Genomic DNA, 20,358 nt, shown 5'->3' with positions numbered 1-20,358 from the left:
CTACCATTAGGAGACTTGCTCAACTTCATGTAGATTGGCCTATCCTAGGAGAGATTCCTACCATATGTGCTTCATGGTTTGGTTTGCTTGAGAAAGGGGCTACAGGGAGCTTAGGGATCAGCACACGTTCAAAAGTGAAACCTGAAGTGGGCAAGACAAACCACAGGAAGATCCTGCCCGCAGCTTGGTGACGTATCTGTAGAACCCGTGGACGCTTCCTGGCAGTACCTTGCGAAACTTGCCTTTTTATGTACAGTAGTTTCCTAACTTCTTGTTCTGGACTAAGCTTCAGCGAGAGGTGATTAATATGATAGTAATATAGATAACTGTATGATAATTATCATGCATATGACTTGTGTAAAACAAGAGGCCCCTAATTATATTCTTTAGACTTTCCCACTGAGGAGTTACATCTTACCTACTAGAACATTTTTGAGGAGCTGCCCTGGAGTTTATGCTTTAACTTTGACTTTATGCCTTCTCAAGATTTTACTTACATATTGTTGGTGTTTTATAGCCACAAAACAGTTCTTTGCTCACAGAGTCTAAGCTAACCCTCTATAAACTATGCTGGATTCCTGGAGTCCTTTGCTCACTCAAGGGCTTGCTCAGAGGCACATTGATGATTACACAGTACCTTATTTTCATAATGGAAAAGGAGTGCAGTGTTAGTGAAACTATTATTCCTGATTTCTTTAACCTTCCAGGTTCCATGTTAATATTGTAGTGCCTATTCTTAAGCAGAACAGATACCTGTTAGGAATTATGGAGTCTGTTGGTTTTTTAGGATTATCAGTTAAATGATTTTATAGAATCTAAGGTTCTATATTTAAAAAAAATTTTTTTAATGTTTATTCTTGAGAGAGACAGAGACAGAGTGTGAGTGGGGGAGGGTCAGAGAGAGGGGAGACACAGAATCTGAAGCAGGCTCCAGGCTCTGAGCTGTCAGCATAGAGCCTGACGCGGGGCTCAAACTCAACCAACTGTGGAATCATGACCTGAGCTGAAGGTCAGGTTAACCCACTGAGCCACCTAGGTGCCCCTAAGGTTCTATATTTTAAAGATAATTTATCATTTACTGGGAGTGAGAAAAACTGCCTGACAATCCAGTTTTTTGATAATGTTAACTTATGCGTTGAAAAACCTGACCCTACTTAGTAGTCCAGCAGTCACCATTGTCTGTTGGTATCATTTCTCAACCTGTGCTTGAATAATATCACAAGTGTATAACTTTCCAGCGGTGCTTTCAAGGTGACAAGTAAGGAGGGAAATTGCAGCTACATAACTTTTCTCGGCAGTTTTTAGGCACCTCCCCCCCCTTTTTGTTATCATACACCTAGGGCAATCTGACATACTTTGTAGAGGATGAATAAGAGACTCTTTGAAAGGTCATGTGTGATTATGGCAGTTCTTCTCATGTAAGACTTCTTTGTTGTATACGAAGTATTTATTAGATGTGCAGAAACCGGATGAATAATAAATGGTAAAGTAGCATGTTGAAAGCGTTGTTTTCTGCTGCTTTTCTTGTAATCACCTAATCTCTCCTAGCCTCAGTTTCCTCTAATATAAATTGGAAATTATAGTTTTGCCAAGCTTGCAAAGAGGTTGTGAAAAGATTGGATGACTTGGGGTGTTGCCTGGCACAATGTGCGGTTAACTGGGCTATAACATAAACAATAGTGGTATTTGGTAAAGTATATTTTCATGGTTTTGTTGATGAACAGTTTATGTGTACCTTTTATTTTATTGCAGAAACTAAAATTGGACCTTATAAGAAAATTTGAAAGACCTTATGATATGTTAACATGTAGGATTATCTTATTGCATATAATTAAATGGCATAACGCATTTTAATTTTACACTAAACTTGTCAACAGTGAGGTTGTGTATTTAAATGTCCATTCTTCACTTTTTTTTTGTTGTGAATGTACATGATAAAGTTTGCATATTTTTTTCTTTTCCCCATCTAAAGTTCTAATGCTCTGTTCAGCTTGCTCTTCTTATTAGAACATCATATCCTGAGTCACTCAGGCCAAGTTCTGTGAATTATATCTCTGTAGTATTTCTTCCAGTTTTCTTTTCCTCCCATTGCTCTTTCAGTACCTTAGTTTAGGCCCTCTAACTGTCAGAGTAATTTTCCTGAAGCATAAAATCTGACCACACAGAAACCTTTAGTGATCCTTGTTGCCTACTGAAGAAAGTTAAAACTTTTTAGCTTGGCATTTCAGATTCTGTTGATTCGACCTTTTCTTTACAGTCTTATCTCTGCTTATTCTACTTTCATCTCCCTTTATGCTTTAGCAAGTTTGTGCTATTCACTGCCTCCTTGAAGGTGCTGCTCCTGTTCCCCCCCTTCAGAACTTGTTTACATTGTGCCTTACTCTTGGAATGTTTTCCCTCCACCCCCAATATCTGTATTTTGAAAAAAAAAAAAATCACTCATAAGAAGTTACTGTGAAGATTGTGAGGTAATTTATATGAAGGCCCTTAAAAAACATCTGCTATGTGTAATGTGTATGTGTAATGTATTAATTTATTCAGTAAATGGTAGTTACTATTATGATTTAGTTTTCCTTCCACCCTAAATAATCTTTATTTTAGGATCATCTGGTTTAGGACCCTGGCCCTTTGTAGTTTGTCTTAGGGATTAATCCCACTGGGATCTGTGTTTGTTCTTTGTAATCCCTTGAACTAGACTTGGATCTGTTGGTACCTGAGGGTAATTTCAGAAAGGAACAGCTTTCTCTATTCCTCTCAGCACTGCTGTGTTCAGGAAGATATTAAGAGTGAAAAGGAAAGACTAGGCTTTGGAATTTGATTTGTCAAATCACCTTTCCAGCCATGTAGCTGAATGTTTTTTGTTTTTGTTTTTTAATTTATAAAAGGGAACAGTAATGCTTACCTCTGAAGGTTGTTGTAAACATTAAATGAGATATTTGAGAAAATATTTAGCACTGTCTTGGAGCATCCAATTAGATAAATATTTGGCTTTTTTTCTTACTTATCCCAGTAGTGTCCTCCTCTAGGACACACAAATACATACAGACCTACAGGTATAAATGCATGCACACAGCCCCCTCCAACATACGCATAAGCACATATGTGCAAACTCAGTACGTGTCTAGAAGCATATACAGCAGAATCTCTACCTGCCAGCTTGGTATTTGGAATTCTAGTCCTAAGTAGAATTTGTATGGTAGGATCTGATTACTATCTGGTGACCTTTGTGTAGAACCAATGAATTTGTACACAGAGAGTTGGCCATCTTTTTATTTTTGTTAATCTAAGTTATCAGTTTTGATTCCCAGTGGTATTTATGTTCTTGGTTTAAACTGTTTACTTTTTGCCATTGACTAAAAGCACCGTTCTTTTTTTTTTTCCTTTTTCTACAAAATATTTACTTGTCTCCCGCTTCCTTCAGGTATTTACACAGAAGTTACCTTCTCAGTGGAACCTTCCACCCTGCCCCCCGCCCCCCACCGCCACCATTTGTGTGGTGCTCATTCCTCCTTAACAGTTATTATGTAACACATCCTCTTTACTTACTTATTTATTGTTTGTCCATTTGTGTTAGCTCAATGACAGTTTTATCTATTTTTCTCACTGTTGTATCTCTAGCATCTTAGTTACACATACTCAGTAAATATTTGAGTATGTGAATTTCAGGATTGGTTTGTTTTCAATGTGATATCTCTGTGTTAACACTGTAAAGATTCTTATATTTAGTGCTTTTGATAACTGTATACATTAAACTTTTTTTTTTTAACTTTTAGAGCAATTGACATAGATCAACTTGTATCAACTGGAAAAAAGATAAATGCAATTTTATAATTTGTGATGTGATAGTAGAACCTCCTTTTTGCCCATGGTAAATTTTAAACACACACATACATACACACACACACACACACACACATACTTATTCAGTAGATATTTGATTATCTATTATAAGCTAAGCATGGTACTAAGAATTGGTGCCTTCCCTTAAGTTTGTAGTTTGGTGGAAAGATACATAGTAGTCTCCTTTGCTGGTTCCTTCTCATCTCTACTAAAAATGGTTGGAAGGCTTTAAGGCTCAGTCTTCAAATCTCCTTTCTTTCCTATCCATATTTAATCTCCTTGTGATCTTGTATAGTCTTGTGGTTTTATAATTATTATGTACTTGCTGATAATTCTCAAGTTTTACTCCAGCCAGGACTTTTCTGTCCTCTTGACATTTGCACTTTGATGTGTAATAGGCATCTCAGATTTAATATGCCCAGGAAAAACTCTTGATATCCCTCTTCTAATAAGAGGCTCCTCCTTCTGGAAGTGGCATCTCTGTTCACCCAGCTGTTCAGGCTGAAACTCTAAGAGGTCTTCCTTAACCCCTTTTCCTCTCTTATACCCACATCCAAAATATAAAAAATCCTGTTGGCTTAATCTTCAAAATACATGCCCAGTTGACCACTTCTCTGCATGCCAGGTTTGCTCCCCTGGTCTAGATTATCTCTAATCAAGATCACTACAGTAGCCTTCTCTCTACTTTCTTGCTTCCACCCTTTTCCCTCTGCAGTGATTCTTCTAAAACAAAAGTTAAATCATGCCATTCTTCTGCTTAGATCTTTCAGTAGCTTCCCATGTCACTCAGGAAAAACTCCAGACTTTCCATGGCCTACAAGACCCTATTTAATCTGCTTCCTCACCTCTACCTCATCTCTTACCATTTCCTCCCTCTTCCCACTTTGCTTATTGTTTTAGAGCCATACTTGCATCCTTGCTATTTCTTCAATGTGCAAACTGTCCTTTCTAGGGCCTTGGCATATTTTATTCTTTCTGCCTATCCATCTCTTTCCCCAGATATCTATCTGCATGACTCATTCCCTCATTGACGTCATGCAGGTATCTGTTCAGATATCTTAATAGAGGGGCACCTGGGTGGCTCAGTTGGTTTAGCGTCCAACTTTGGCTCAGGTCATGATTTCATGGTTGGTGAGTTTGGGCCCTGTATCAGGCTGTGTACTGAGAGTGCAAAGCCTGCTTCAGATCCTCTGTCTCCCTCTCTCTCTGTCCCTCTCTCTTTGCCCCCTCCCACTTGTGCTTGCTGTCTTTCTCAAAAATAAATAAACATTAAAAAAACCAATGTCCTAATAGAAAGGCCTTCCTTGATCTCTATATAAAGTAACATTGCTCTCTCTCTCTTTATCTTTTGGGCCTGGAATTCCCTAAGTCTCTTACCTTACTTTGTTTTCTTCTATGGCAATAAATATTATATACTTATTTAAGAGTTTATGATGTTTGTCTCACCTGTTTAGATTGTACAATAGTTCCGTGTGGGCAGAGACCTACTTTTATTCTTTGTTCTATTTCCTGCATTTAAAAAAGTGCCTGGCATGTTGTAGGTAAATTTTATTTGTTGAATGAAGTGCAACAAGTGCAATACAATATGATCATTGTAGTTGAAATACATATAAGATGCAATAGGAAATAGAGGAAAGAGTGACGTGACTAGGTAGAAATTGAGGGAAGAATTTACAAACAGAGGTACCTTTAAGCAGAGCTTTTTGGAGGAAAAAAAAAACAAAACAGGTATGAGCATTCCATATAATGAAAATAGCATTGCAGATAAAGGCATGAGAGAACACTGTGTGTTCAAGGAACCAAAAGTAGAGTACTTTTGGAGCATAACAGTAAGTAGATGAGGCCAAACATGTAGTAGACAGTGGTACACCATGAAGGGTCTTTATGCCAAAGGAATTTCAGATTTTTATCCTGCAAGAAAGGCAGTGGCAGGTAGTGTGGAATCATTGAAGACTTTTGAGAAAGGGGAATACTTTGTATATTAAAAAGGCAACTGCGTGAAGGATGGAGATCTAAGCTAAACTCAGCATTTTATTTAACATATATATGATGTTGCAAGATATGTGTGATGCAGAGAGACCATGACTATCACATGAATGGGCAACAGGCTATTTCATTTTATGGTTGGACAAAACCACTGATGTATATCGTGAAGGTTCATTTCTTGGCATACTTGCAGTACATCTGTGAGGGAGAAGAAATGCCCAGTGGAGGATTAGATTATCAGTTATGAATTCAACAAGAAATGATGTTACAGAAGAAAAGATGTTGTGCTTGAAGGCCAGCTTTCTTTCTTAATAGAGGAACAGTTGTTTTGTCAATAATATACTTCTTGGGGTGCCAGGATGGCTGTCAGTTAAGCATCGGACTCTTGATTTCAGCTTGGGTCGTGATCTCACGGTCGTGGGATGGAGCCCTGTGTTGGGCCGTGCGCTGACAGTTCAGAGCCTACTTGAGATTCTCTCTCTCTTTCTCTCTGTGCCCCTTCCCCACTCTTGTGTGCCCTCTCTCTCTCTCTCTCTCTCTGTCTCTGTCTCTCAAAATAAACATTAAAAAAAATACACTTCCTGATCTTGATTCATTGTTGAAGGAAATGGTGATCATTGTACATATAACCAGATCTGTACTGTTTGCTGTAGGGCCAATACAGCTATCTTTGTATGACAAATACGTGCCTTTGCATATTGCAGCATCCTGCATCCTGGCATGCATAGCACTTTTAAAATGAGGGATAACCTAAAAACATTTCTTTTTTCATTCAGATGCAAGTAAAACGCATCTCCATTTTTTCAGTTGTCTTGCTCAAGTGTCATATCTTAGCAATATATTGAATGTCTTGAATATTTTAATCTTATTTCTTTAGGGTCAAGATCCAATGTGTAAATTTAAGGATGAGCTGGAGGTACCCAAAATGGTCTACATGGTTTCAGTATTGAGAATTTGGCACTCCCAAATTCATGAACATGGTACTGTATTATTGAGCATATTTAAAAAATGACATCCAAATACTGCAGCAAGAAATGAAGAAATTTTTGAAAGGCAGTTACAGAAATAAGAGAATTAAGATCCATTTGCCCCCACAATAGCCAAATTTGGAAAGAGCCCAAATGTCCATTGACTGATGTATGGGTAAAGAAGGTGTGTGTGTGTGTGTGTGTGTGTGTGTGTGTGTGTGTGTGTAATATACAATGGAATATTACATAGTAATCAGAAACAATGAAATCTTGCCATTTGCAACAGTGTAGATGGAACTAGAGTATATTATGCTAAGGGAAATGGGTCAGTCAGAGAAAGACAAAAAACATATGATTTCAGTCATATGTGGTATTTAAGAAAGAAAACAGATGAATATAGGGGAACGGAAGGAAAAATAAGATAAAAACAGTGAGGGAGGCAAACCATAAGAGACTCTTAAATACAGAGAACAAACTGAGGGTTGCTGGAGGGGTGTTGGGTGGGGGGATACGCTAAAGGGTGATGGGCATTAGGGAGGGCACTTGTCATGAGCATTGGGTGTTGTATGTAAGTGATGAATCACTGAATTCTACTCCTGAAGTCATTATTACACTATATGTTAACCAACTTGGATTTAAATTAATACAAAACAAAGCAAAATTTAACTTATTAAAAAAAAAAAAAAAGATCCGTTTGTCTACATTTCCCAAGTTGAAGCATTCACTTTTTGAGTGTGCTATGGTACTCAATTCACTATCTAATGGAACAATGAAAGTAGTTTTTGGTGAGGTATTGATTTATAATTTTCGAGTCCATGTGTGATCCAGGTAGCCACATGTAGCTGAAAGATTTACCATACTCTGATGACCAGTAATGTGAGATGGGATTTTTTAATTTGTTAGAAATATAGGGCAAGAAAACAAACCAGTCGGGATTAAGTTACAGAATCAACTCTAGCTAGTTTAAGCAGAAAGAGATTTAATGAAGATTATTTATTTATTTATTTATTTATTTATTTATTTATTTATTTAGAGAGTGTGCAAGTCGGGGAGGGGCAGAGAAAGAGGGAAAGAATCCTAAGCAGGCTTCACACTGTTTGTGCAGAGCCCAACGAGGGACTCGAACTCACAAACTGTGAGATATAACCTGGTTTGAAGTTGGGCACTTAACGGCCTGAGCTACCCTTATTTTAAGTGGTTTACGGAATTGTTGGAAGTTCTGACTGAAGAAACAGACTCTACGTTGAACTTTCATGAATGAAATTCTAAAGTCACATTGCAGCTAGGCTACCAAGGGAGTTACTACCTCTTGTAGGGTCAGAAAGGTACGTACAGAATTAGGAAGCTGTAACTTTTAGCTGCTTGTCTGAGAACCTTACCACTTCTGCTGTGATTAGGAACCTGCCACTATTAGGAAAGAGCCTTCACCAAGCAGCCATCTTCATTAGTAAGCTGTTGTCACTGCAGCTGGCTCCAGAGCCAAGCCACACCGGCCACAACCTGTATGACGGAATGGATGCCTTGTGCCCTTCTTGATACCTATGAAACCTGTGACTGGATACAAGGACTTCAGGAAACGCTGCTGCACAAAACTTGGACATGTCCGTGACCGTACTTCATAGTAGCAGCCTAAATATAACCTACCTTCTCTTCTGCTCTCCAGATTTCTAGCGAGTGCAACTGATAGGTGGAATTGAAATCATATCCACAACCCTAACTGTAAGAAAGGTTGGGGAATGTACTTTCTAGCTTTCTAGTATCTGCAGTACAGGAAGTCCTATACCAAAGGATGTTGAAATGGGTGATGACCACTGATCCACCATATCTACCACAGATACAAACCCCGATTCTCCTTAAGGCTAGCCATTATCAAATGGGCTATATAGATAAATTGAGAAAGATTACAAATAATACCATCAAATAGTCTTGAGAAACATAAGTATTTGTTTTTCAGTATATTTTTATTATTTTATAATGACATATTAAAAAAATACCTAAAATTTGTGCTCCACCTATGGATTCAGTGGTCTGTGGATGCCAAAAGTTTCTTCATATTGAAAATGTTGATAGTGGATGGAAAGTCTCAAAGAGGGCGTAACAAAACTGTTGGAATTAGGGGCGCCTGGGTGGCGCAGTCGGTTAAGCGTCCGACTTCAGCCAGGTCGCGATCTCGCGGTCCGTGAGTTTGAGCCCCGCGTCGGGCTCTGGGCTGATGGCTCAGAGCCTGGAGCCTGTTTAGGATTCTGTGTCTCCCTCTCTCTCTGCCCCTCCCCCGTTCATGCTCTGTCTCTCTCTGTCCCAAAAATAAATAAACGTTGAAAAAAAAAAAAAAACTGTTGGAATGAGTTATCTAAACTGAGGGAAGTTTGGCGTTACCAAATGCTTGAAGCATGGTCAAATAAGTTGGAAACTAACAAGCAATCATTTGATTTGGTGGCACTTAATATTACTGTCCTTGAGGGTTCTTTTTTTAAAAAAAAATTTTTTTTTTTAATGTTTATTTATTTTTGAGACAGAGAGAGACAGAGCATGGATGGGGGAGGGTCAGAGAGAGAGGGAGACACAGAATCGGAAGCAGGCTCCAGGCTCTGAGCTGTCAGCACAAAGCCCGACGCGGGGCTCAAACTCACGGACCGTGAGATCATGACCTCAGCTGAAGTCGGACGCTTAACAGACTGAACCACCCAGGCACCCCCTAGGGTTCTAATAAAGAAATAGGATCAGAAGGCAATTGCAGGTTCAAGCTGTGAGTCGGACAGAAAGGATTGGAGTAGAGGTTATAGGATAAGTTTTCAAAGAGCAATAGTTGTGTTTCCCTCCTTCTGTCCTTCTGTCCTTCCTCTCTCTTTCTCCCTACCTCTCTTCCTTCTTACTGATATACCATAATTAGAACATAGGGGAGGTCCTATACAAATATCACACACAAGACAAGTACAGTCTTTCAAAGTTCCTCACTTTTGTCTCTGTGTAGCTTGATATAAAATGTGTACCATTAAAATAATTTTTCTGCTTAGAGATAACATGGGTAGAATATTTTTATTCTCAAACTGTTAGTTACTATACTTTTGATTATTTTTTTTATAGAGTAGCAGTAATTATTTTGATTTTTTTTTTTTATGATTTTTTTTCAACGTTTTTTATTTAATTTTGGGACAGAGAGAGACAGAGCATGAACGGGGGAGGGGCAGAGAGAGAGGAAGACACAGAATCGGAAACAGGCTCCAGGCTCCGAGCCATCAGCCCAGAGCCTGATGCGGGGCTCGAACTCACGGACCGCGAGATCGTGACCTGGCTGAAGTCGGACGCTTAACCGACTGCGCCACCCAGGCGCCCCTGTTTTTTTTTTTTTTTTTTTTGAGTGTCAATATAGTTTAGAATTAAAGTCTTGATAGCTGAATCTATCAACATATTTGTATGATTGATTAATGAGCTGGGCATTGATCAGAAGAATTCACCTTCAGTGTAGTTTATTTGAATATAAGTTAGTGACAGATATTCAACAAATACAGATTATGAAAATCCCTTTTACAGGAAGCAACGTTGAGTGTGTTTCATATATTACATAGACCTTAAGCTTTTACTTATTCTTAGTAGATATCTGATACCATTCATTGGATTCTGTACACAAAGTAATTGCTATTATCTCCCCCTTGAAAAGGCAGGTAGTGGAATAGATGTACATTCACAAAATAGTTCTCAAACTGCACTTATGTGAATGAAACGGGAACATATTCAAGAGCAGTGATTAAGTGTTCCAAATTCCCTCATTAGATATAGATCATATTTATTATGATTTAATTTTAAAAGTTGTTTACATTCCAGGCCCTTTGGTGACCTACTTGGATTTGGGGTTTAAAAAGAAAATACCTTCTGGATTTATAGAGAGAGGAGACATCAAAGAAGAAAAGACTTAAAGGAGAAGAGGCGCGCCTGGGTGGCTTGGTTGGTTGAGTGTCTGACTTAGGCTCAGGTCATAATCTAGCTGTTGCCAAGTTTGAGCCCCGTGTCGTCAGCACAGAACCTGGAGACTGTTTCAGATTCTGTGTCTCCCTCTGTCTCTCTGCCCCTGCCCTGCTTGCGCTCTGTCTCTGTCTCTGTCTCTCAAAAATAATTAAAAAAATAAAAATAAAAAATAAAAAAAAAAGAGAAGAAGGTTGAGAGTAATCAACCTGCTTCAATCAGAATTGATAGGCAGTGTTGTGGAATGAGAGGGAATGGAGTAGAGAGAGCTCGGCAAGATGGATGAGATTGGATAAGAGAAGCAACATCTAGCTTCAGGAAGAGACTGGATGGATACAAATTAAAACATATAATTTTTTCCTGTTAGGAAACTGGTTTATTTGTGAAGGCCAACCCATATTAGGCAATTTTGGAATCATTTAAAAGATTCCTGATTCTGAGTTGAGATGAATATAAGTATATTTACTCTGAGTAGTAACTTAATTTCTTTTAAGCTCTCAATGACAAGCTTTTTTTTTTTAATATGAAATTTATTGTCAAATTGGTTTCTATACAACACCCTGTGCTCATCCCAACAGGTGCCCTCCTCATTGCCCATCACCCACCTTCCCCTCCCTCCCACCCCCATCAACCCTCAGTTTATTCTCAGTTTTTAAGAGTCTCTTATGATTTGCCTCCTTCCCTCTCTGTAACGTTTTTCCCCCTCCCACTCCCCCATGGTCTTGTGTTAAGTTTGTCAGGATCCATGTAAGAGTGAAAATGATTCTCTGTATGACTTATTTCACTTGGCATAACACTCTCCAGTTCCATCCACGTTGCTACAAAAGGCCATATTTCATTCTTTCTCATTGCCAAGTAGTATTCCATTGTGTATATAAACCACAACTTCTTTTTCCATTCATCATTTGATGGACATTTAGGCTCTTTCCATAATTTGGCAATTGTTGAAAGTGCTGCTATAAACATTGGGGTACAAGTGCCCCTATGCATCCGCACTCCTGTATCCCTTGGGTAAATTCCTAGTAGTGCTACTGCTGGGTCATAGGGTAGGTCTATTTTTAATTTTTTGAGGAACCTCCACACTGTTTTCCAGAGTGGCTGCACCAGTTTGCCTTCCCACCAACAGTGCAAGAGGGTTCCCGTTTCTCCACATCCTCGCCAGCATCTATAGTCTCCTGACTTGTTCATTTTAGCCACTCTGGCGTGAGGTAGTATCTGAGTGTGGTTTTGATTTGTATTTCCCTGATGAGGAGCGACGTTGAGCATCTTTTCATGTGCCTCTTGGCCATCTGGGTGTCTTCTCTAGAGAAGTGTCTATTCATGTTTTCTGCCCATTTCTTCACCGGATTATTTGTTTTTCGGGTGTGGAGTTTGGTGTGTTCTTTATAGATTTTGGATACTAGCCCTTTGTCCGCTATGTCCTATCTTTTCCCATTCTGTCAGTTGCCTTTTAGTTTTGTTGGCTCAATGACAAGCTTAATGAGTATCTTACTGGTGCCTTTTCATTGATTTTCTCATTGTAATAAAAAAATTGTTTATTGAATTTTTCATAGGTGCTTAAGTTTCTGATAGACTATGCTAAAATATATTGGTTTAAGTGGCGTTTAGTTTTAAAGTGATAAGCAGAAAGATACTTGAGTTTATCTAGCCCAAATTTGCATCAAGAAGGCTGTGCTTTAGTGATTTGTGTGAAGCCATTTAGATACATAGTAGCAGGGGTAAAACAGGAGCATTGATTTCATAATTCTTAGGGCAGTGCTGTTTCCCTTAAGCCAACTACCTTGCTTTCTGAATTTAGTACACTGGTGTCTGATTTCAGTGCACACTTTTGTGTGTGCTTTTGGACCATGAGTATCTCCAAAGAACTTCAAAATTAGACTTCCTGGCTTCCTTAGTATTCCTTCAACAAGTATTTCTCAAATATCTACTGTATGACAGTCACTATTTTAGATTTTGGGGATCAACAAGTTCTCAGGCCTCAAGAATGAGAGAACCAGAAAATAAACATGTAAAAATTAGCAGTTTCAGATAGTTATAAATGCTTTCAAGAAAACAGAAGTAGCCTATGGTAGCAGGGTTATCTACTGGAGACAGAATAGTTGGGGAAGGTTTCTCTGAGGAGAATTTAAGCTGAAACCTGAAGGAAAAGCAGAGCCAGCCATGGGAAGCTGTAGAGTTAGAGCATTCCAGGCAGAGGCCCTCCACGTGACCAAGTTTGGCATGGTTGGTGAATGAAAAAAGGGTGAACACTGAAGAGAGTGGGAAGAAAAGAGGTCAGAGAGGAGAGAATGGTAGGGCTGTGTGGATCATGAGAATGGGAATTTAGAAGTCAGATTGTATTCTAAGTGAAATGGAATGGTATTGGAGCAGGGGGGTGACCGACCTGAAGAATATGTTCAAGATGATCACACTGGTGGAAAGTGGATTGTAGGGGAATACCAGCGAAGGCAAGGAGAAGTGGTTGGATTTGAGATGTGTTTTGGAGGTTTGCTGGATTTACTGGTGGGTTGGATGTAGGGGAGGTTTGGGGAGGATGGTGAGAAAAAGAGAGTAAGATGGTGGTAGACTGGGGGAAGAGCATGTTTTAGGGGAGGAAGTCAGATGGTTTGTCGGGGACTTGTTAAATCCAAGATGCCTACTGGATATCCAAGGAGGCAGTTGGATATTCACATCCAGTGTTGAGGAGGAGAGATCAGGCCTAGAAATGCAGACCTAGGAAGCAACTGCATTAACACCATACTTGAAGGGGTTTGCACAGGCAAAGAAGAGAAGGTGGTCCAGATCTGAGTCCTGAAGCATTGCAACATTTAGAGGTGAGGAGGGAAAGAAATCAACAGAGGGCCAGGGATGTAGGAGGAAAGCCAGAAATAATTGTTGGAGAAGCCAAGAAAAGGACATTTTAAGGAGGGATGTTAGTGTTCACTATTATTACATAGTGCACCAGATCAGGTATGATGAGGGGAGAGAAATGACCACTGGATTTGGCAACATGGAAAGCATTGATAACCCTAGCTAGAACAGTTGCTGTGTGTCATCATGGAGTTAGAAGCTGGCTGACTGGGGAGAGGGTTGAAGAATGGATGGAAAGTGAGAAATTAGAAACAGTGACGAGAGATGATTGCTTTTGAGAAGATTTGCTATGAAAGAGAGTCTAGAAATGGAATGATACCACAAGAAAGGGTGTGGAATCACAGGAGATTTTTTTTCTTTTTGTGCTCTTTTAAAATTGGGAAATACTAAAGCTTGTTTTCGTTCTGATGGGAATGATCCACTAGAGAGGAGAATTGATGATACAGGAAAGAGGGATTAATTGTGGAGTCAAGTCTTTGAAGTGGCACTGGTGTTTGGAATGGAGAGGACAAGTGGGGGAGTTGCCCTTTTCTGCGAGCAGGGACACCATGATGTAATATGACCTCACACTCCCCTTTACACCCTGCTCCTCTTTTCCATCTCACTGGATACCCTTTTTTTTTTTTTTTTTCCAACGTTTATTAATTGTTGAGAGAGAGAGAAAGGGGGAAACAGAGGATCCCAAGTGGGCTCCCTGCTGACAGCAGAGATCCTGATGTGGGACTCGAAGTCATGAACCGTGAGATCATGACCTGAGCCAAAGTCCAGTGCTTAACTGACTGAGCCGCTTAGGTGCCCCATCACTGGATGCCTTTAGCCCAAATTGATCAGCTTCTTTCTTTAATCAGGAGTTTTTTTGTGCTACCTCTGGAATATTCTTTTGAATTGAATTCATCCTTTATAAGGCTTAGCATGAAGCAGCTGGTGGTATTTAACACCAATTTTAATTTTTGTGCCAACAGGTGAAGCAAAAAATTTATTGCCATATCTTGGACCCAACAAAATGAGAGATTGTTTCTGCACCATAAATTTGGACCAGGAAGAAGTTTATCGTACCCAAGTTGTTGAAAAGTCTTTAAGGTTTGTAAAAAATTCATAAATTATCTTTCATATGATATATATTAATAAATAAATTTTATACTTTTTCCAGACTGTAATCATCAAGAATACTTCGTTTGTCTGAAACTTTTCTTTTTAAAAAAAAAAAAAAATTTTTTTTAACGTTTATTTATTTTTGAGACAGAGAGAGACAGAGCATGAACGGGGGAGGGGCAGAGAGAGAGGGAGACACAGAATCGGAAGCAGGCTCCAGGCTCCGAGCTGTCAGCACAGAGCCCGACGCGGGGCTCGAACTCACAGAACGCGGGATTGTGACCTGAGCTGAGGTCAGATGCTTAACCGACTGAGCCACCCAGGCGCCCCTGAAACTTTTCTTTTACATTCTGGATTTTTTATTTTTATTTTTATTATTAAAATTTTTTTAAATGTTTATTATTTATTTTTGAGAGAGAGAGAGACAGAGACAGAGTGAAACAGGGCAGGGGCAGAAAGAGAGGGAGACACAGAATCCAAAGCAGGCTCCAGGTTCTGAGTTGTTAGCACAGAGCTCAATGCAGGCCTTGAACTCATGAACCACGAGATCAAGACCTGAACCGAAGTTGGATGATTAGCCGACTGTGCCACCAGGCGCCCCTGGATTTGTTTTTAGAATTACAGAATCTCAGAGTTTGAGGGAGCTTTAATGTTTTTTGAGCTGGACTAATCAACTGCCTTACGGTTTGTTCCTTCTGACAATTACCGTTGATAAGAGGTCATCTGACATTTGCTTAATAATGTTTGTTCCAGTGACCAAGGAGTTCATTGCTTTTTAAGCAGACTATTTGTTCTTAGAACTATTCTGATCCTTAGGAAACTCTTACATTTAGTCAAATAATGTCTATCAAAAGGAGAACCTACTGTATGCCAAGAGCTGGCTGGGTGCTGTTTATTCCTATATTCATGAGAACAAGATAGATGCAGTGCTGGCTTTCATGTGGCTTTTCATTGCTTCAAAATATATCTTCCTTTTAATTGTTCCTAATCCTCCCTTGGATTTCTGGAAAACACCTTAATCTGTCTTTGACATGACATCTTTCAAGTTTTTGAAAACAACTATCAATACACCTCAGTTTGTTCTCTAGGCTAAATTGTGCCTATTTATTTGAACTTTTCTCAGAGTACCTCATTATTTTATTTCTCTTGAGAATAAATTACTTCTGAGAGTTGCACAAGTCATTGTCAGGGAATGGATTCTTACGTAAATTTCTCATTTTTGGAAAGTGTAATAGCACTTTGAGAGTATCATAATAAATTCTAATTCATAAAATTAGAGTGTGCCACCTCTGCCCTGTAATAGCATTTGTGGGCATAATTCTAGCACAGAGCTGTGCTGACAGGACACAGTCTTGGACAGAGATAAGAGTCAAAATAAAGGCATGGGGAGTTGTTGGAATGAACGTGTGATGAATGAATTACTAAGTATCATGACTCCTGTAAACTTTTTGGGGAATCTGGTTTTAAGAGTTTATTCACTTTGAGAGAGAGCATGAGCAAGAGAGGGATAGAGACAGAGGGAGAGAGAGAATTCCCAAGCAGGCTCTGCAGTGTCAGAGCAGAGCCCAACGGCAGGGCTCGAACTCACCAACTGTGAGATCCTCAAACCAAGAGTCAGATGCTTAACTGACTGAGCCACCCAGGCACCCCTAGGAAATCTATTTTTTGGTGTTCTTTTTCATAATCTATTTTCTTTAAACTTGCCCTTTTTTCTCTGAGGCTTTTCCCCTTTTATCTTTATTGTCAGTGGTTATAATTTTGAATGTCTCTAGTGTTCTTCATAGAAAAGGATTGTGTAAAGCTGAAAGTACTTCAGTAACCCCCCCAAAATTTAAAGTAATATACTTCATGTCTTTAGTCATAAATCATCTGTCCCTGTTGTATTAGAATTTTGTTATTTATATGTTATGCATGATGAAACCGAGTCACCAAAAGGCTGAATAATTTGTGTGTATAATATAGGAAGTGGGAAGCAAACTGGAGATTGGAACCTGAAACTGTTACAACTCTTAGTTTGTTACTCAATGTACACTGATTCCATATCGCACAAAAATCAGTGATATACAGAGCTAGTAATTGTCCATAAATTGAATACTTGTGGTAGTTTCAAATATGTAGCTTTGTAAATTAGTGACTAAAATTAGCTTACTTTTTTTTTTTTTAACTCTTGCCTTTCTAGATATTTGTGTTGTGGAAAGATGATGAAACCAATTGTTTTTATCCATCTTAAATTATTTTCCTAGATGCATAGCAACTTGGAAGGTATTTTAAGACTAACAGTGGTTACCTTAGGTTATTTCACATGTTAGATTAGGTGCTTCTTGGATTCTAGGTGCCCCCTAGCATTTTCCTTGTGGAATAAGGTGAAAGAATCTGTAATATAAAGCTTTGCCCCCCTGGCTTTCATGTCAGTGTTTTTTCCCCTTATTTTGATAAGTCAGTAGATACCATTTAGATCTTATGGGTTCTGGATAGTACAGTTTTTATAGGCAGCCTGGATACAGGTTTTCATAATGGGTAAGGAAGAGTCCTATATGAAATCTATAGCTCCCGGGGCGCCTGGGTGGCGCAGTCGGTTAAGCGTCCGACTTCAGCCAGGTCACGATCTCGCGGTCCGTGAGTTCGAGCCCCGCGTCGGGCTCTGGGCTGATGGCTCAGAGCCTGGAGCCTGTTTCGGATTCTGTGTCTCCCTCTCTCTCTGCCCCTCCCCCGTTCATGCTCTGTCTCTCTCTGTCCCAAAAATAAATAAACGTTGAAATCTATAGCTCCCACATTTCTACCTCAAATCCTTTTGAAGAGCGAATGGTATAAACAAACTGAGAAATAGCAATACTTCTTGTGCCTAGTGCTTTTCTTTCCCATCCCAGGAATTTCCTTAAGATGATCATACGTCAGTGATAGCAATAGAGTGTTGTTTTAAAAACTGTGTAAGTCTAGTCATTGCTGCTTACCAATCTCATTGAAGTTTTCTTCAGATAGATTGATTAGTTAATTAATTAAAGATGTGGGCACCCAGATGTGGGGATTAACTTGCTGCAATTGTGGTGATGTGATGGTTTAGTGGATAGTTCTGTGGTATTCTTACTTGGTTTTATAATGTATTTTAAAAATAACATTTGAGTGCGTGCATGTGACATACAAAGGAAATCCTCAATTTTATAATTGTTTATAAAATGATGCAAAGGAGAAAATACCTAAACATGTCATGTCTTTGCCTAATAGTTGTTTTTGTATCAGTTTTTATGTTGAGATTAATTAGAGGACTCCAGTTATTTTGATAGACCAACTTTTAAAAGTTTATTTTTATTACATTTGAAGTGGAAAACATATTGGCAAAAGTTAACCAGGCGTTATAAACAACTAAAAAGCTGAGTCAGCTGTTTTCTGGACAAGGTCAGAAATAACTTCTGTAAGAGTATTTTCCTTTGTATTTCAGTTTCTTTTTTTAAGTTGTGACATCCTAAAGAGATTGCATTTTTCTGGTGACATTTTCAAAGAATCCTTTATTTCTTTAAACATTCTTAGGAAAGAAGTGATCTTGACAAAGATATTTACTAACGTTTCAGAGATTCATGTCTTTATAGAAGAATTTAAACATCAAAATAACATTCTTAAAATAAAATTATAAAAATGAGTTGTTTGGTGGCACCTGGGTGAGTCAGTCAGTTAAGTGTCTGACTTCAGCTCAGGTCATGATCTCTCAGTTTGTGGGTTCGAATCCCGCATCAGGCTCTGTGCTGGCAGTTCAGAGCCTGGAGCCTGCTTCAGATTCTGTGTCTCCCTCTCTCTCTGCTCCTCCCCTACTCATGCTCTGTCTCTCTCTCTCTCTCTCTCAAAAATAAATAAAAACATTTTTTAAAAGTTTAAATAAACATTAAAAAAAATAAGTGGTTTCATAGGAGAAAATCTTTGCAACTTGGGGATAGGCAAAGAATTCTTAACTTAGGATGTAGAAATCACTAGTCATAAAAGAAGAAAATTGAGAAACCGGATTTCATCAAAATCAGAGCCTTCTGCTCTTCAACAGACATTGTCGAGAAAATGAAATGGCCATCCACAGCTGGGAGAAAATATTCTGACAAAGGACTTGTATCTAGAACTTATTTAAAAATGAAAACAAAACCAATAAGACACATAGCCCATTTAAAATATGTGGAGAAAACATGAATAGATATTTCCCAAAAGAATATATACAAATGGCCAACAAGCACATGAAAAATATTCAGCATCATTAGCCATCAGGGAAATGCAGTTTAAGACCATTTCTGTCACTATAGATTCTTGAACAAATGTGTCATGATTGAAATCAGATCACTGGTTTTTGTGACAGTATGGAGGAGGTGATTGCACAAGGGAACTGTCTGGGGAGATAGAAATGTTCTGTATCTTGGCTGGGGTAGAAATTTCACAGGTGTAAAAATTTATCATATCACATTCACTAGAATAGCTAATTTTAAAAAGACTTTCAGTAGCAAATTTGACAATGAAATAACTTGAGCCCTCCTGCATTGCTGGTAAAAGTGTAAACGGTACACATTTGTTTGGGACACAGGTGTTGGAAAACAGTTTGACAGCAGTTTCTTATAAATTAAAAATTCATCTACCTTTTAACAATTCTACTCTTTTAGCTGTCTACCCAAAATAATTGAAAGCATATGTTCAGAAAAAACCTTCTATAAAAATGTTATAGCAGCTTTCTTTTTAACAGCCCAAATTAGAAACAACTTGCATGACATGACTGGGAGACTAGATTGTGGAATATTCATGAAGGGAATATTATGCAGCAATTAAAACACATGAGCAAAATGGAAAAATCTCAGTTGTTAAGCTGAGTGAGAGAAGCTAGACACAAGAGTACATACTATTTAATTCTATTTATATGGGATTCTTTGACAGATCTGTATAATAGAAATCAGATCACTGGTTACCTGTGTCAGGTGTGGTGGGATAACTGCAGAGGAATATACAGAAACCTTCTGGGAGACAGAAGTGTTACTATGTGTTGACTGGGATGGAGATGACACAGGTTTATAAATTTGTCAAATCATTAACCTCTGTACTTTAAATTGGATTTCATTATGTGTAATGTATAACTTAAATTGATTCAAAATAACCCATTGTAATTTCTTAGGTATATTTTAAAATAATACTTTTCAAAACATTATCCTTTTGTGTTGTCAATTGTGATTAATAAAGCTATACATATTTCTGAGATGATGATGTTGTGAAGGACACTCTCCTCAGCTCATTGTGTCCACTTGAGGTGGACATGACCCTAGGCAATAATTGGGTCTTCTGTCCATAGGACTTCTGAAAAGCTGTTCAGAGCTCAGCCTAGCAATTGAGGTCCTCTCAGAGTTCAGTTTGGTTTGTATAAGGTTTAGTTGGAACTTAGCATAGAGAATAATTTTGGGCTTTTGAAGCTTTTCCCTATGATGTTTTAGTCTGTAATTTATTTTATGGAAAATACTGTTTGAGGACACTGTCAAATTTAAATTTAATGAGCTTTTCCCCTTTCTCTCTAGCCCATTTTTCAGTGAAGAATTTTACTTTGAGATTCCAAGAACTTTCCAGTATTTGTCTTTCTATGTTTATGATAAGAATGTTTTACAAAGAGACCTTCGTATAGGTATGTACTATTCATAATTATCTTTAATCACAG

The 20,358-nt window shown here is 38.5% G+C and overlaps 1 protein-coding gene across 4 annotated transcripts in view; it reads left to right on the top strand.

Annotated features, from left to right (window-relative positions):
- Positions 1-20,358, top strand: part of RASA2 (RAS p21 protein activator 2) — a 123,742-nt gene that overhangs the window by 13,081 nt on the left and 90,303 nt on the right. For all 4 annotated transcript variants that reach the window (XM_045503455.1, XM_045503453.1, XM_045503454.1 and 1 more), the window contains exons 2-3: positions 14,567-14,684; positions 20,222-20,325. In XM_045503455.1, coding sequence (XP_045359411.1) covers positions 14,567-14,684; positions 20,222-20,325 — 222 coding nt within the window. The remainder of the gene's footprint in view (positions 1-14,566; positions 14,685-20,221; positions 20,326-20,358) is intronic.

Source organism: Leopardus geoffroyi, chromosome C2, assembly GCF_018350155.1.
Source record: "Leopardus geoffroyi isolate Oge1 chromosome C2, O.geoffroyi_Oge1_pat1.0, whole genome shotgun sequence".
NCBI lineage: Eukaryota > Metazoa > Chordata > Mammalia > Carnivora > Felidae > Leopardus > Leopardus geoffroyi.
Note: the sequence above shows the minus strand (reverse complement) of the source record. Positions and strands in the feature narration are given on the sequence as shown.